Consider the following 16260-nt stretch of genomic DNA (forward strand, 5'->3'; position numbering starts at 1 on the left):
TCTAGGACCAGATGGGATCTATCCCAGGTTGCTGAGGGACGTGAGAGAGGAAATAGCTGGGGCCTTGACAGATATCTTTGCGGTATTCTTAAATACAGGTGAGGTGCAGGAGAACTGGAGGGCTGCTCATGTCGTCCCCCTGTACAAGAAGGGTAGTAGGGATATTCCGGGTAACTACAGACCAGTGAGCCTGATGTCAGTGGTGGGAAAGTTGCTGGAGAAGGTACTGACGGATAGGATCTATTTATATTTAGAAAAGAATGGGCTTATCAGTGATAGGCAACATGGTTTTATGCGGGGGAGATCATGCCTTACCAACTTAACAGAGTTCTTTGAGGAAGTGATCATGTTGATAGATGAAGGAAGGGCTGTTGATGTCATACATATGGACATTTAAGGCTTTTAATAAGGTTCCCCATGGTAGACTAATGGAGAAAGTGAAGTCACATGGTGCGCAGTGTATTCTAGTTAGGTGGATAAAGGACTGGTTGAGCAACAGGAGACAGAGAGTAGTAGTTGAAGGAAGTTTCTTAAAATGGAGAAAGGTGTCCAGTGGTGTTCCACAGGGGTCAGTGTTGGGGCCACTGTTGTTTGTAATATACATAAAAGATCTGGAAGAGGGCACTGTTGGTATGATCAGCAAGTTTGCAGATGACACGAAGATTGGTGGAGTAGCAAAAAGCATAAGGGACTGTCAGAGAATACAGGAAGATATAAACAGACTGGAGAAGTGGCAGATGGTTTTCAATGTAGACAAATGTGAGGTGATGCATTAAGGCAAGACTAATTCTAGAGCGAATTATACAATGAATGGAAGAGCCTTGGGAAAAGTTGATGGGCAGAGAGATCTGGGAGTGCATGTCCACTGTATCCTGAAGTTTTCTGTACAGGGTGGATAGTGTGGTCAAGAAGGCATATAGCATGCTTGCCTTCATTGGACGGGTATTGAGTATAAAAGTCATGTTAAAATTGTACAAGACATTGGTTCGGATGCATTTAGAATATTGTGTGCAATTCTGTCGTCACATTAACAAAAGGATGTGGATGCTTTGGAGAGGGTGCAGAGGAGGTTTACGAGGATGTTGCCCGGTATGGAAGGTGGTAGCTATGAAGAAAGGTTGAATAGGTTAGGTTTATTTTCATGAGAAAAAAGGAGATTGAAGTTTACAAAATCATGAAGGGTCTAGACAAGGTGGATAGAGACAAGTCTTTTCCCAGGGTGACGAATTCAATAACAAGAGGTCATACTTTCAAGGTGAAAGATGGAAAGTTTAAGGGGGATACACATGACAATTACTTCACACAGAAGGTGATGGGCAGTTGGAATGCGTTGCCAACAGAGGTGGTAGTGGCAGGCACAGTAGATTCATTTAAAATGTGACAGGACAGATGCATGAGTAGGAGGGGAGCAGAGGGATACAGGTGCTTAGGAATTGACTGGTTTAGACAGTACATTTGGATCGGCTCAGGCTTGGAAGACCGAAGGGCTTATCTTGGGCTGTAAATTTTCTTTGTTTTTGTTCTTTAGATTAGTAAATCTGCAAATTTACTAATTCATCCTTCTATGAGAGCATCCAGGTCATTTATAAAAAATGACAAACACTGGCCCCAAAACAGTTCCTTGTGATACATCACTTGTAACTGAACTCCAGGATGAGCATTTCCAGCAACCACCACCCTCTATCTTCTTGCAGCTAGCCCATTTCTGATCCACACCGCTAAATCACGCTCAATCCCATGCTCCATATCAAATGCCTTACTGAAATTCATATACACACTTACCCTTATCCACCTGTTTTGTCACCTTCTCAAAGAACTCAATAAGGTTTTTAAGTCACGACCTACCCTTCACGAAACCATACTGATTATCTCTAATCAACTTACTCCTTTCTAGATGATTATAAATCATATCTCTTATAACCAATTCCAACACTTTACCCACAACTGAAGTGAAGCTCACTGGTCTATAATTACCGGGGGTGTCTCTACTCCCCTTCTTGAACAGTCTCCTGGCATGATTCCTCTCGACAAGGACAACATAAAGATCAAAGCCAAAGGTTCTACAATCTCCTCCCTGGCTCCCAGAGGATCCTAGGATAAATCCCATCCAGCCCAGGGGATTTATCTATTTTCACACTTTCCAGAATTGCTAACTCCTTGTGAACCTCAATCCCGTCTAGTCTAGTGGCCTGTGTCTCACTATTCTCCTTGACACGTTGTCTTTTTTCAGTGTGAATACTGACGAAAAATATTCATTTAGTGCTTCTCCTATCTCCTTTGACTCCATGCACAACCTCCACTACTGTCCTTGATTGTCTCGAGTAAGATTAGGGCCATTCTTTTACTCTTGATATACCTATAGAAAGCTTTTTCTAGGGTTTTCATTGAGCCTACCAGCTGACGACTTTTCATGTCCCCTCCTGGCTCTTCCTTGCACTCTCTTTAGGAATTTCCTCACTAATTTGTAACTCTCAAGCGCTCTAATTGAACCTTCACGTCTCATCCTAAAATAAGCCTTCTTCTTCCTCATGACAAGAGATTCAATGTCTTCCATAAACTACCACTCCCTCACTCAACCACTTTCTCCCTGCTTGACAGGTATGTATGCAGTAGCTGTTCCTTGAGTAAGCTCCACATTTCTATTGTTCCCAATTCTCTGCAGTTTCCTTCCCCATCCTATGCATCCTAAATCTTACCTCATCGTATCATAATTGCCTTTCCCCCAGCTATAATTCTTGTCCTGCGGTATATACCAATCCCTTTCCATTGCTGAAGTAAACATAACTGAATTGTGGTTAATATCACCAAAGTGCTCACCTCCCATCAAATCTAACACATAGCCGGGTTGATTAATGAGTACCAAATCTAATGTGGTCCTGCCCCTTGCTGGCCTGTTTACATACTGTCAGGAAACACTCCTATAATGTTGGACAAAAACTGACCCATCTAAAGTACTCAAACTATAGCAATTGCAGTCAATATTTGGAAAGTTAAAATTACATAATGTACAATTTATTACCACAGCTTACAGAAACATTTAATATTTCAAAAGCTAACATCAAAGGAGTTATTTTACAACATAGTTAAAATCAGCATACAGTAAGTTTTTATCAAAGTTTATAAAATTCTGAAATAGCCCTTTAGGCCCAAAAGGTTCACACCGACTCTCAGAAGAGCATCTCACCTGGACTCACCCTCCTACTCTAATCCTGATACCCTAATGCAATGGCTAATCCACCTAACCTGCACATCCCTGGACACTATAGACAATTTAGCATTGCCAATCCACCTAACCTGCACATCCCTGGACACCATAGACAATTTAGCATTGCCAATCCACCTAACCTGAACATCTTTGGACACTATGGACAATTTAGCATAGCCAATCCACCTAAACTGCACATCTTTGGACAATGGGAGGAAACGGAGCATCCGGAGGAAACCCCCGAGAGAACATGCAAACTCCAAGCAGAGAGTCACTGGAGGCAGGAATTGTACCCACTGTATTCACTGGCGCTGTGAGGCAGCAGTGCTAACCACTGAGCCGCCCCTCAGATAATGGTATGGTTGTGTTACAGAGTCATTGAGTCATAGGGATGTACAGCAGAGACACAGACCCTTCAGCCCAATTCATACATGCCGCCCAGATGCCCTAACCTAATCTAGTCCCATTTGCTAGCACTTGGCCTGTATCTCTTTAAACCCTTCCTATTTGTATACCCATCCAGCTGCCTTTTAAATACTATAATTGCACCAGTCTCGACTACTTCCTCTGGCAGCACATTCCATACACACATGAAAAGGCTGCACTTAGGTCCCTTTTACATCTTTCCCCTCTCACCCTAAACCTACGCCCTCTAGTTCTGGACTCCCCTATCCTAGGGAAGGACTTTGTCTATTTATCCTATCCATGCTCCTCATGATTTTTAAATTTCTATAAGGTCAACCCTCAGCCTCTGACACTCTAAGGAAAATAGCCACAGCTTATTCATCCTCTCACTATAGCTCAAATCCCATAACTCTGGCAACATTCTTGTAAATCCTTTCTGAACCCTTTCAAGTTTCACGCTATCCTTCGGATAGGAAGGAGACCAGAACTGCACACAATATTTCAAAAGTGGCCTAACCAAAGTTCTGCACAGCCACAGCATGACCTCTCAACCCCTATACTCAATGATCTGACCAATAAAGGAAAGCATACCGAATGCCCTCTTCACTACCCCATCTACCTGTGACTCTACTTTCAAGGAGCTATGAACCTGCACTCCAAGATCTTTTTGTTCAGCAACACTCTCCAAGACCTTATCACTAAGTATGTAAGCCCTGCTCTGATTTGCTATTCCAAAATGCAGCACCTCGAATGTATCTAAATTAAGCTCCAACTGCCACTCCAAATGCCCATTGGCCCATCTGATCAAGATCTTGTTGTACTCTGAGGTCACCTTCTTCGCTGTCCACTCCACCTCCAATTTTGGTGTCATCTGCAAACTTACTAACTATACCTCCTATATTCACATCCAAATCATTTACATAAATGTCAAAAAGTGGTGGACTCAGCATCAATCCTTATGGTACACTAAGGCCTCTAGTCTGAAAAGCAATCCTCCTCCACTACCCTCTGTCTTCTACCTTTGAGCCAGTTCTGTGTCCAAATAGCTAGTTCTCCTCGTAATCCATGAGATCTAACTTTGCTAACTACTCTACTATGAGGAACTTTCTCAAACGCCTTACTGAAAAGATAGAACACCTACTTGCAGAGCACATCAGAGAACATCTCCGGAACACCAGCACCAAACAACCCCAACGACCCGTAGCCGAACCATTCAATTCCACCTCCCGCTCCGCCAAGGACATATCGGGCCTGGGCTTCTCCATTGCCACACCCTCACCACTTGATGCCGAGAGTAAGAACGCCTCATCTTCCACTTTGGGACCCTCCAACCACACAGCATCAACATGTACTTCACCAGTTTCCTCATCTCCCCTCCCCCCACCAGTTCCAACTTGACACAGCCCTCATGACTTGTCCTACCTGTCCATCTTACTTGCAACCTATCCGCTCCACCCTCCTCTCTGACCTATCACCAGTACCCCCATTTCCATCCAAATATCGCACTCTCAGCTACCATCCCCACCCCATTTATCTCTCTACCCCTTGGGTCGCAAGCCTCATTTCTGATGAAGGGCTCATCGATTCTTCTGCTCCTCTGATGCTGCCTGAACTGCTGTGCTTTTCCACCACCACATTCTTGACTCCATATAGATCATGTCTACCGCTCTGCCATCATCAATCCTCGTTACTCCTTCAAAAAACTCAGTCAAGTTCATGAGTCATGACAAAGCCATGCTGACTATCCCTAATCAGTCCTTGTCTTTCCAAATACATGTACATCTAGTCCCTCAGGATTCCCTCCAACAACTTGCCCACCACCGATGTCAGGCTCACCTGTCTATAGTTCCCCGGCCTTTCCTTACCGCCTTTCTTAAGAAGTTGCACCGCGTTAGCCAACCTCCAGTCATCCGGCACCTCACCTGACTATCCATGATACAAATATTTCAGCAAAGTGCCCAGCAATCACCTCCCTAGTTTCCCAGAGAGTTCTAGAGTACACTTGATCAGGTTCTGGGGATTTATCCACTTTAATGCATTTCAAGACATCCAGCACCTCCTCCTCTGTAATAGGGACATTTTTCAAGATGTCGTCATCCAATTCTATACCTCCCGTGTCCTTCTGCACAATGAACATTGTTGCAAAATACTCGTTTAGTATCTCCCCTATTCCGCAGCTACACAATACTGATCTTTGAGAGACTCTACTCTCTCGCTCATTACCCTTCTGTCCTGAACGTATTTATAAAACCCTCTGGATTATCCTTAACTGTATTTGCTAAAGTAATTTGAAAAGTCCTGGGGAAAATTGATGTACAGAAAGACCTGGGTGTTGTTGTCCATTGTTCCTGAAGGTAGCAACACAGGTCTATAGAGTGGTGAAAAAGGCATACGGCATGATTTCCATCATTTTGTATTGAGTACAAGAGCTGGCAGGTCATGTTACAGTTGTTTCAGACTTTGGTTTGGCCACATTTGGAGTACTATGTACAGTTCTCGTTGCCACATTACCAAAAGGATGTGGATGCTTTGGTGAGGTTCAGCAGAATGTTGTTTGGTATGGAAGGTGCTAGCTATGAAGACAGGTTGAGTAGATTAGAATTATTTTAATTGCAAAGGAGGTTGAGAGGGGACCTGATCGAGGCCGACAAAATCACGACAGGTGTGGATCGAAAGAAACTTTTTCCCCAGAGTGAAGGTCTCAATTACAAGAGGTCATGTGTTCCAAGTGAGACGGGAAAAGTTTAGAGGAGATATGCAAAGAAAGTTTTTTTTTGTAGATATTTTTATTGAAATTTAACATTTTTGCAAATTTACAAAAATAAACAAAACTCTCAAATACAAACATTGATGTACAATTAAATCATATATACAATAGTCATAATTTAACAAAGAAAAAAGAAAGAAAGAAAACAAAAAAAGAAAAAAAAGAAACGAAAAAAGAAAGAAAAAAAAACTCAACTTTCTACTAATCTAACCTATAACTAACCAGAGTGTATACCTAAGTCTCTTACATGCTCGGAATGTATAAACATCAAATATAATAAAACCCGAATTCGCGCAGGATTCCTCTCCCAAGGGGCCCCGGAGCAGCCCGGTCTGAAATCTTCACTAAATAAAAGCCCTTGTTAGGATAGCCGAAATATCTGCATTTATATAATTCAAAAAGGGCTGCCATATTTTATAAAATAATTCAGTCTTTCGGTGCACCATATTTGTGAGGAAGTCAAGGGGGATATATTCCATAATTAATCTGTGCCAATTTGAAAGTCCAGGGGGGCCCTCAGCCACCCAGTTCACCAAAATATTTTTCCTTGCACAGAAAGAGAGAATAGAAAATAGTCTCTTCCCATGCATATCTAGAGATGAGAGGTTCGAAAAGCCCAAAAGGAGAGATACAGGGTCCACCCTAATTTCCGTTCCTAAAATTTCTGTCAGGGTATTTGCCACTTTAGTCCAGTATCTGCGGATTTTCTGACAAGTCCACAGACAATGTACAAGAGTACCCACCTCTATTTTGCATTTAGGACACATTGGAGATGCTCCTGCCTTAAATTTTGCCAGTCGAGCCGGAGCTATATGGGCCCTATGAAGTATCTTTAGTTGGATAGCCTGAGTTCTGTTACAGATAGCAATTCTTCTAGCATTTTCCCAAATGTCATTCCACATATCCTCAGAGATTTCTAGCCCCAAGTCCTGCTCCCATGTTTTAAGCAGGTCATCCATGTCTCCTGAGACTCCATCATGTAGCAAATGGTATATAGTACTAACGGAGGATGCCCCCGCTGGTCGTAAGACATTACGTTCTCTGTCTGATTTATAAAGACTATCTATTAATGTAGTCTTCCTCTGTATATAATCTCGAACTTGGAAGTATCGAAAGAGATCCCCATTAGGTATTCCGAATTTCAGACGCAGCTGCTCAAAGGACATCAGGATCCCATCTTTAAATAGGTCCCCTAAGCATGAGATGCCCCTGGATCTCCAGAGTTTAAAGGTGGCATCTGTAATCCCCGGTTGGAATCCCCATGCGCCTACTATTGGTGCATGGGGGGATGTTTTATGTGAGTTACCCTCATTTTGCCGCATTATATTCCAGGCCTTAATTGTGTTTAATATTATGGGATTTTTACAGTGGTCTGTAATGATTTTCCTCTTATCTGAAAATAAAAGGTCAATAAGTGGGTATTTTACTTGGGAGGCTTCGATATCCAGCCAAATTGATTGTGGATCAGATGAAACCCAATCAGCTATGTAACTTAGTAGGGAGCTTAACTGATATTTCCTATAGTGTGGGAAGTCCAGTCCTCCCCTTGCCTGTGGAAGCTGTAGCTTCTTCAGCTTAATAAGGGGCCGTCTATGGTTCCAAATAAAGGAGCCCAACAGCCATATAATTTACGTAGGGCTAGCCTTGGCTGCATTAGCGGGAGCATTCTCATAGGATATAAGAGACGGGGCAGAACATTCATTTTAATTAATGCTATTCTCCCTAGCCAGGAAATCGGAAGGTCTCTCCATCGCTGGAGGTCCTGCCTTATCCTTTCCATTAATTGTACAAAATTAGCCCTATACAGCTGATCAAATACTGGCGTGATAAAAATACCTAAATATAAGAAGCCCTCCAGGGACCAACGGAAGGGAAAAGGGGATCCGTCCATTAAGTGGGGTATCATAGCCAGACCACCCATTGGCATGGCTTCCGATTTTGAAAAATTAATTTTATAGCCTGAGAATGCACTAAATGTATTAATAACTTGAATTAGACGAGGCACTGACATTAAAGGATTACTGAGGAATAAGAGAACGTCATCTGCATAGAGGGTAATTTTGTGTTTACCTGTACCAATCCTCGGGGCCATTATATTAGGATCAGTCCGGATGGCTTCTGCTAATGGTTCGATTATCAGTGTAAACAACAATGGTGAGAGAGGACATCCTTGACGGCAGCCCCTACCCACACTGAAGCCATCCGATCTTAACCCATTAGTAATAACAGCTGCTTTGGGGTCATTATACAATGTTGAAACCCATTTGGTAAACACCTGTCCAACGCCAAACCTTTCCAATGTGTAAAATAAATATGACCATTCAACCCTATCAAATGCCTTTTCCGCATCCAATGAAATTACTACTCCTGGTATCTTTCCCTGATGACAGGCTTGGATCATATTCAAGACCCTTCTGATATTATTGGATGATCTGCGGCCCTTAATAAATCCCGTCTGGTCCTCCTTTATAATATATGGCAGTACCCTTTCTAGTCTTAGTGCTAACATTTTTGAGAGAATTTTAAAGTCTACATTTAGTAAGGATATTGGTCTGTAAGATGCACAATCTTCTGGGTCTTTTCCTTTTTTGAGGATAAGAGAAATATTTGCTTCTTTCAGCGTGGGCAGGAGACAGACCTGACTATGCGCAAAATTATACATATCCATAAGTGGGTCAACCAATATTCCTGTAAATTCTTTATAGAATTCAGCTTGAAAACCATCCGGGCCCGGTGCTTTTCCGCTCTGAAGTTGCCTAATTGCCTCAAGTATTTCTTGGACTGTTAAAGGGGTATTTAGGGCCGACACCTGTTCCGGAGTCAGGCCCGGGAAGGTCAAATTTTTAAAAAATGACTGCATCCTCCTAATCCTATCTTCACAATCCTGCGATCTATATAGTTGAGAATAAAATTCTTTAAAGGTCGCATTGATCTTTTTATGATCATGAGTCAGGGTACCTGTACTTTCCTTGATGGTCGGAATAGTTTGAGGGGCTTTCTTTTTCTTTGCAAGAAATGCTAAGTATCTACCCGGTTTGTCGCCATATTCATATAATCTTTGTTTCGCAAATAATATTTCCCTTTTAGCCGTTTGAGTAAGCACGGTGTTTAAAGCTGTCCTAAGAGCTGTAATCCTCTGCAATTTTGTGATAGAAGGTCTGTCAGCGTATGCTGTTTCGGCTGCTTTTAGGCGAGCTTCGAGCAGACGCTGTTGCTCTCCCTTCATTTTCCTCTGGGTCGCTGAATAGGAGATGATCAAACCTCGTGCATAAGCTTTGATGGTCTCCCACATCATTGACGGATTGCTAGCCGTACCAGTATTAATTTCTAAAAAAGTTTTAAGTTCTTGGGAGAAGTACTTTAAAAATTTGCTATCTTTTATCAGGAAGGGGTCCATACGCCAATGCCGAGCAGATGTCCCATTGTTCTTTACCTTAGTTTCCATGTATACAGCGGCATGGTCAGAGATTGCTATAGTACCTATTTTACAGGTTGCTATAGAGTTTAGAAAAATCGATGGGGCAAAAAACATATCAATTCTTGTGTGACATTTATGTGGATTAGAGTAGAAAGAAAAATCTCTACCCTGTGGATGGAGACATCTCCATACATCTACCAATCCTAATTCTTTATTCAGGTCCGCCAGTTGTCTAGATCTGGGAGATACTCCAGCGGCACTCTTGGGAATCCTGTCTATTTCCGGATCCATAATACAATTAAAGTCTCCCCCTATAATTGTATGACGGGCACCAAAGGCCATCAGTTTTGAAAAAGCTTCCGTTATGAATTTAAAGGGGTGTGCCGGGGGGCAGTATACATTTAAGATCCCATATTCCTCTCCATTTATGAGGGCTTTAATCAAAATATATCGTCCAGATTCGTCTTTTATCTGATTTAGAATTTTCAAAGGGAAGTTCTTCCGGACAAGGATAACGACTCCCCTGCTTTTTGAATTAAAAGAGGAAAAAAAGGCCTGATCAAATCCGCCCTGTCGTAATTTTAAGTGTTCTTTATCCGACAGGTGTGTCTCCTGTAGGAGAGCTATATCAACTCTCTCCTTCTTAAGATTTGATAATATTTTCTTCCTTTTAACTGGCGAATTACTCCCCCTGACATTCCAGGTGCACCACTTAACCGACTGTACAGCCATAATCATCTGGACAGATCCGAGACCCCTCGGGAGGGGAAACCCTATCTAGAACATCCCGAGCATGGAGCATACAAGATTTACAAAAGTAAAGATTCTCTGATACACTCAAAACAATATAACAAAAAACTCTTTCTAAGTATAAAAAATATAAAACATTCCGAATTGGAGATTTTCTCCCTTGTTCCCAGGGAGCGTCACTTCCTCTCCCACAGTCCATCTTACCCTCTTCCAACCAGTGCCCCACCCTTGACCCAGGTGTTCCTCAATAAAATGAGGAGAATTCAAATATAATATAAAGCTAGAGTTAACAGTGAACACCCCACCCCCACCCACACCCACACCCACATCTAAATATATTTGGGAATATTAATACCATATATAACTATAAGATTACAATCTCAACACGTAATACTTAAATATAATACCACAAAATAACAGGGGAAAGAAAAACAACCCCGCTCCTAAAAACAGAAGTAAAATAGAATAAGGTAACCACCTCCCCCCATCAACATTAACCAAACGCCCCAACATATATATATACATACACACATAGGGGGAAAGATAAGAAAAGATGAAGGGATGTAAACCAAAATAATGGGAAAGGCAGACCAGCGTCCACAATCTCTTACAGCTTATTTAAGAGAGTCCAAGAATTCCTTAGCCTTCTCCGGTGATCCGAAGTTATATATGGATCCTTTGTGGCTAAGGCGTAGCGTCGCTGGATATCGTAAGGAGTACTGGATATTTAAGTCCCTTAAACGCTTCTTCGCCTCATCGAATGCCTTCCTCTTTCGGACCAAAGCTGGGGAGAAGTCCTGGAACAGCATGATCCTGGATCCTTTGTGGGTCATAGCTTGGGGATCTTTTCCCAGATTTCTTGAGGCTTCCAGGAGCATCTGCCTCTCCCTATAGCTCTGCAGCTGGAACAGGACCGGGCGTGGGCGCTGGGTTGAGCCGGGCCCATGTACTGTGACCCGGTAGGCCCATTCTACCCTTACCTGGCCTGATCCAGCCTGCAGATTTAAAAGTTGTGGCAGCCAATGCTCTAAGAATGCTGTCAGCTGGCCTCCCTCTTCCTGCTCGGGAAGGCCCAACAACCGAATATTTTTTCTATGACATCGATTTTCGAGGTCATCAATGTGGTTTTCTAGGTTCTGGACTCGATTCTCGAGAAAACGGATGTGGTCGGCTGTTGATTTTATCCCAGTCTCTGAGGCTGCGGCCTTCGACTCCACCTCTCTGACTCGGCACTCCAATTCCTGAATGTCTCTGCCCTGCTTCTGCAGCTCGGCTGATAGTGCTTCTCTGCTCTGCCGAGACTCATCGATAAAAGCATCAATCTTCGCCTCCCACCTGGCAAACATCTCCTCAAAGCTCATCTTCATTGGTAAATCTCCTGAAGCAGCTGAAGACACCTTTGTTGCAGCTGAAGAGGGAGAGGGTGGGGGAGGGGTCCCTGCTTTCTTAGAGCTGCCTGTTCCCTTCCCTTTACTCATTTTCCAGCTAGTATTAGGCTATTTAAATGTACTAATAGGTAACTATTTAAGGTTAACAACTATTATAAATGGTTTAGTGAGTGTGGTGGGGGTGGATAGCCCACTTTTCCCAAGTTTTGGGTAGAGCACTGTGGACTCAGTCTTGCTGGGTCGCCGCCATCTTGGATCCCCCCAAAGAAAGTTTTTAACGCAGAGAGTGGTGGGTGCCTGGAATGCATTGCCAGTGGAGGTGGTAGGAGTGTTACACGAATGGTCTGGGAGCAAATGGATAGAGAAAATAGGTGACAGGTTTAGATAGGATCGGTGCAGGCTTGAAGGATCAAGGGCCTGTTCCTGTGCTGTAAGGATCTTTGTTCTATCTCATGTCCCCTTTTTGTCCTCGTGATTTCCCTCCCAAGTATACTCCTACTGTGTTATACTCTAAGGATTCACTCGACCTCGCCTTCTCTACCTGATATATGCTTCCTTTTTTTTCTTAACCAAAACCTCATTTCTCTCGTCATCCAGCATTCCCTATACCAACCAGCCTTTCCTTTCACCCTAACTGTCTCTGGACTTTCGTTATCTCATTTTTGAAAGCTTTCCATTTTCCAGCTGTCTCTTTACCTGCAAACATCTGTCCGCAATCAGCTTTTGAATATTTTGCCGAATACCATCAAAATTAGTCTTCCTCCAATTCAGAATTTCAACTTTCAGATCTATTCTACCTTTTTCTATTACTATTTTAAAGCCCCAAACTGCTTCCCCCACTGACCATTCAGTCACCTGCCCTGCCTTATTTCCCAACAGTAGGTCAAGTTTTAACTTCTCTAGTAGGTACATCTGCGTACTGAATCTGAAAATTTTCTTGTACACACTTTAGATAGAGTAGACAGTCAGAAACTTTTCCCCCGGGTACAACAGAGTATTACAAGGGGACATAAATTTAAGGTGAAGGGTGGAAGGTATAGGGGAGATGTCAGGGGTGGGTTCTTTACCCAGAGAGTGGTGGGGGCATGGAATGCACTGCCCGTGGCAGTGGGAGAGTCAGAATCATTGGCGACCTTTAAGCGGCAATTGGATAGGTACATGGATGGGTGCTTAATCTAGGATAGATGTTCGGCACAACATCGTGGGCCGAAGGACCTGTTCTGTGCTGTATTGTTCTATGTTCCTCTCCATATAAACATTTAGACTGGCAGTCCCAGTCTATGTTTGGAAAATTAAAATCTCCAACCATAATCACCCTGTTAGTCTTACAGATAACTGAAATTTCCTTACAAATGTGTTTCTCCATTTCCCGCTGACTATTATTGGGTCTATAATACAATCCCAGCAAGGTGATCATCCCTTTCTTTCTCAATTCCACCCAAATAACTTCCCTGGATGTCTATCCAGAAATATCCTAAGTACAGCAGGAATGCTATACCTTATCAAAAACGCCATTTCCCCCTTCCCTCTTGCCCATCATCCCCGCCCAGCCCCCAGCCATCCTTCCAATAGCATTTGTATCCTGTAACATTAAACTGCCAATCCTGTGCATCCCTGTTTCTGTAATTGCTATGATATTCCAGTCCCGTGTTCCTAAGCGTGCCCTGAGTTCATCTGCCTCCCCTATTAGGCCTCTAGCATTTAAAGTAAACGCAGTTTAATTTATCAGTTCGCTGCTTTGTTCCTGCTTGCCCCAACTATTTGACTTGCTCCCTTTCCCAACTGTACCAATGTTGTTGAAGATAATAACTAAGTGAAATTGGGTCTCATTGGAACTCATTAAAACTGTAGTTAGGTTCTTTTAAGACCTTAGCTTTTTAATAAAAAAAATCTTAGAACGTTATACCCTCCAAGTTTAAATATTTACTTCGCTAAATTCCATTGGTAAACGTCAGCTTTAGATCGAAGGAGCAAATATGAGTTCGTAACTGTGGACAATGAAAGAAAAAGCCATAATCTAAGTCTGCAGGATCGATGAGTGGCAGGAAAAGCAATCACGTACAGATATCAGGAAGGAAACGAGCCACCAATCAAGCCACACTGGAAATTATGTTAATTATGACCTCGCGATGCTGAAAGGCCCAGGAAACAAATGATAAAGCGAAATAATGTTAGAATAGTTTTAAATGATGTCTTAATACGATGCAGTTTTAAATATGCATTTAGACAATTTCCAAGTGACTCAGCATTAACGTTGCTAATAGGTACAAGACTATTTCAATTTCACCCTTGTGGCCAATATAAAATAAGCTTCCAATGGTTCCTGGGCAGTCTGCTGTACACGTTGGTAATTAACACAAGTTACGAGCTAATTTATTCACTTTTAAATTTAAAGTAAGTAGTAGATTTATAAGTGTTCTTTGACCAGACAGCGATCTTCAACCGCCAATATAATTTAGGACTGCTGCCTGGGCATGGCTGGGAGAGACGTTACCAGAACATCAGTCTAACGTCAGTGGAAAACAAAACTAATGCATGCGACATTCACTGTGAAGCAAACCACAAGACTAAACTAAAAAACATGGAGAAACCTCGAACACATGCACCCTCTCTTTCTCAGCATTTGTAGCGATAGGTCAAACCTTGGCGCAGTTTCAATAACGGTAACTTGCTGGAGCGGTTTCTCACTACATCACGTGCAAATGATCCAGCGAGTCAGTACTGATACACATTCCCGTCTCTGCCGCAGTCCCAAGAATCCCTTAACCCGAGAACCCAGGTTCACCTTGCTACGCGCGGCCATGCCACTTGTCACGCCAATGTATCCGTATAGGTGCTGCTCAAGGACAAACTATCGTACAATCTTGTCGAAATCGCAATTTTGAAAATGTGTTGCTGGTTAAAGCACAGCAGGTTACGCAGCATCCAAGGAACAGGGAATTCGCCGTTTCGGGCCTGAGCCCTTCATCAGGAATGAAGGGCTCATTCCTGATGAAGGGCTCTGGCCCGAAACGTCGAATTTCCTGTTCCTTGGATACTGCCTAACCTGCTGTGCTTTAACCAGCAACACATTTTCAGCTCTGATCAAATTCTGATCTTCAGCTCTGATTCAGGTCAGCATCTGCAGACCTCAATTTTTACTCGAAATCGCAATTTTGCCAAGTTATTAGTCAGACCCTGTAACAAGCCATAATCCATAAATATTGCATTTGTAAGAGAGTCCAAGTGTTTGGAACACCTGGAAAATGAAATTATATATTTCAAATGATTATTCTAAGTTTGTTAATATTTTTCTAAAACGTCTCAAAAACATAATGTTAATATTACAGAGGAGGTGGTGCTGGATGTCTTGAAACCCATGAAAGTGAATAAATCCCCAGGACCTGATCAGGTGTACCCTAGAACTCTATGAGAAGCTAGGGAATCAATTGCTGGGCACCTTGTATCATCGATAGTCACAGGTGTGGTACTGGAAGACTGGAGGATGGCTAACACATATTTAAGAAAGATGGTAAGGAAAAGCCAGGGAACTATAGACTGGTGAGCCTGACATCAGTGGTGGGCAAGTTGTTGGAGGGAATCCTGAGGGATTTACATGTATTTGGAAAGGCAAGGACTGATTAGGGATACAGTCAAGTGATGTTGGAAAAGCACGGCAGGTCAGATTTACATGTATTCGGAAAAGCAAGGACTGATTAGGGATACAGTCAAGTGGTGTTGGAAAAGCACGGCAGGTCAGGCAGCATCTGAGGAGGAGGAAAATCAATGTTTCGGACAAAAGCCCTTCATCAGGAATAAAGATAGTCAGCCATGGCTTTGTGCATAGGAAATCATGTCTCATGAACTGGATTCAGTTTTTTGAAAAAGTAACAAAGACGATTGATGTAGGCAGAGTAATAGACGTGATCGATATGGACTTCAGTAATGCATTCAACAAGGTTCCTCAAGGTAGACTGGATAGCAAGGTTAGATCTCATGAAATACATGGAGAACTAGCCATTTGGATACAGAACTGGCTCAAAGGTAGAAGGTAGAGGGTGGTGGTGGAGGGTTGCTTTTCAGATTGGGGGCCTGTGACCAGCTGTGTGCCATAAGGATTACTGCCAGGTCCACTATTTTTCATCACTTATATGGATGATTTAGATGTGAACATAGGAGGTGTAGTTAGTAAGTTTGTAGGTGACACCAAAATTGGAGGTGCAGTGGACAGCAAAGAAGGTTGCTTCAGAATACAATAGGATCTTGATCAGATGGGCCAATGGGTTGAGGAGTGGCAGATGGAGTTTAATTTAGGTAAATGTGAGGTGCTGCATTCTGGAAAAGCAAA

The 16260-nt window shown here is 42.7% G+C and overlaps 1 protein-coding gene across 1 annotated transcript in view; it reads right to left on the reverse strand.

Moving 5' to 3' along the window:
• lyrm7 (LYR motif containing 7) overlaps positions 1 to 14839 on the reverse strand; it is a 49028-nt gene extending 34189 nt beyond the window's left edge. Inside the window, exon 1 of the mRNA XM_060838764.1 lies at positions 14719 to 14839. Within this exon, the coding sequence (XP_060694747.1) occupies positions 14719 to 14736 (18 nt within the window). The 5' untranslated portion in view covers positions 14737 to 14839. The remainder of the gene's footprint in view (positions 1 to 14718) is intronic.
• Between the last annotated feature and the right edge of the window lie 1421 nt (positions 14840 to 16260).

Source organism: Hemiscyllium ocellatum, chromosome 2 (assembly GCF_020745735.1).
Source record: "Hemiscyllium ocellatum isolate sHemOce1 chromosome 2, sHemOce1.pat.X.cur, whole genome shotgun sequence".
Lineage (NCBI taxonomy): Eukaryota > Metazoa > Chordata > Chondrichthyes > Orectolobiformes > Hemiscylliidae > Hemiscyllium > Hemiscyllium ocellatum.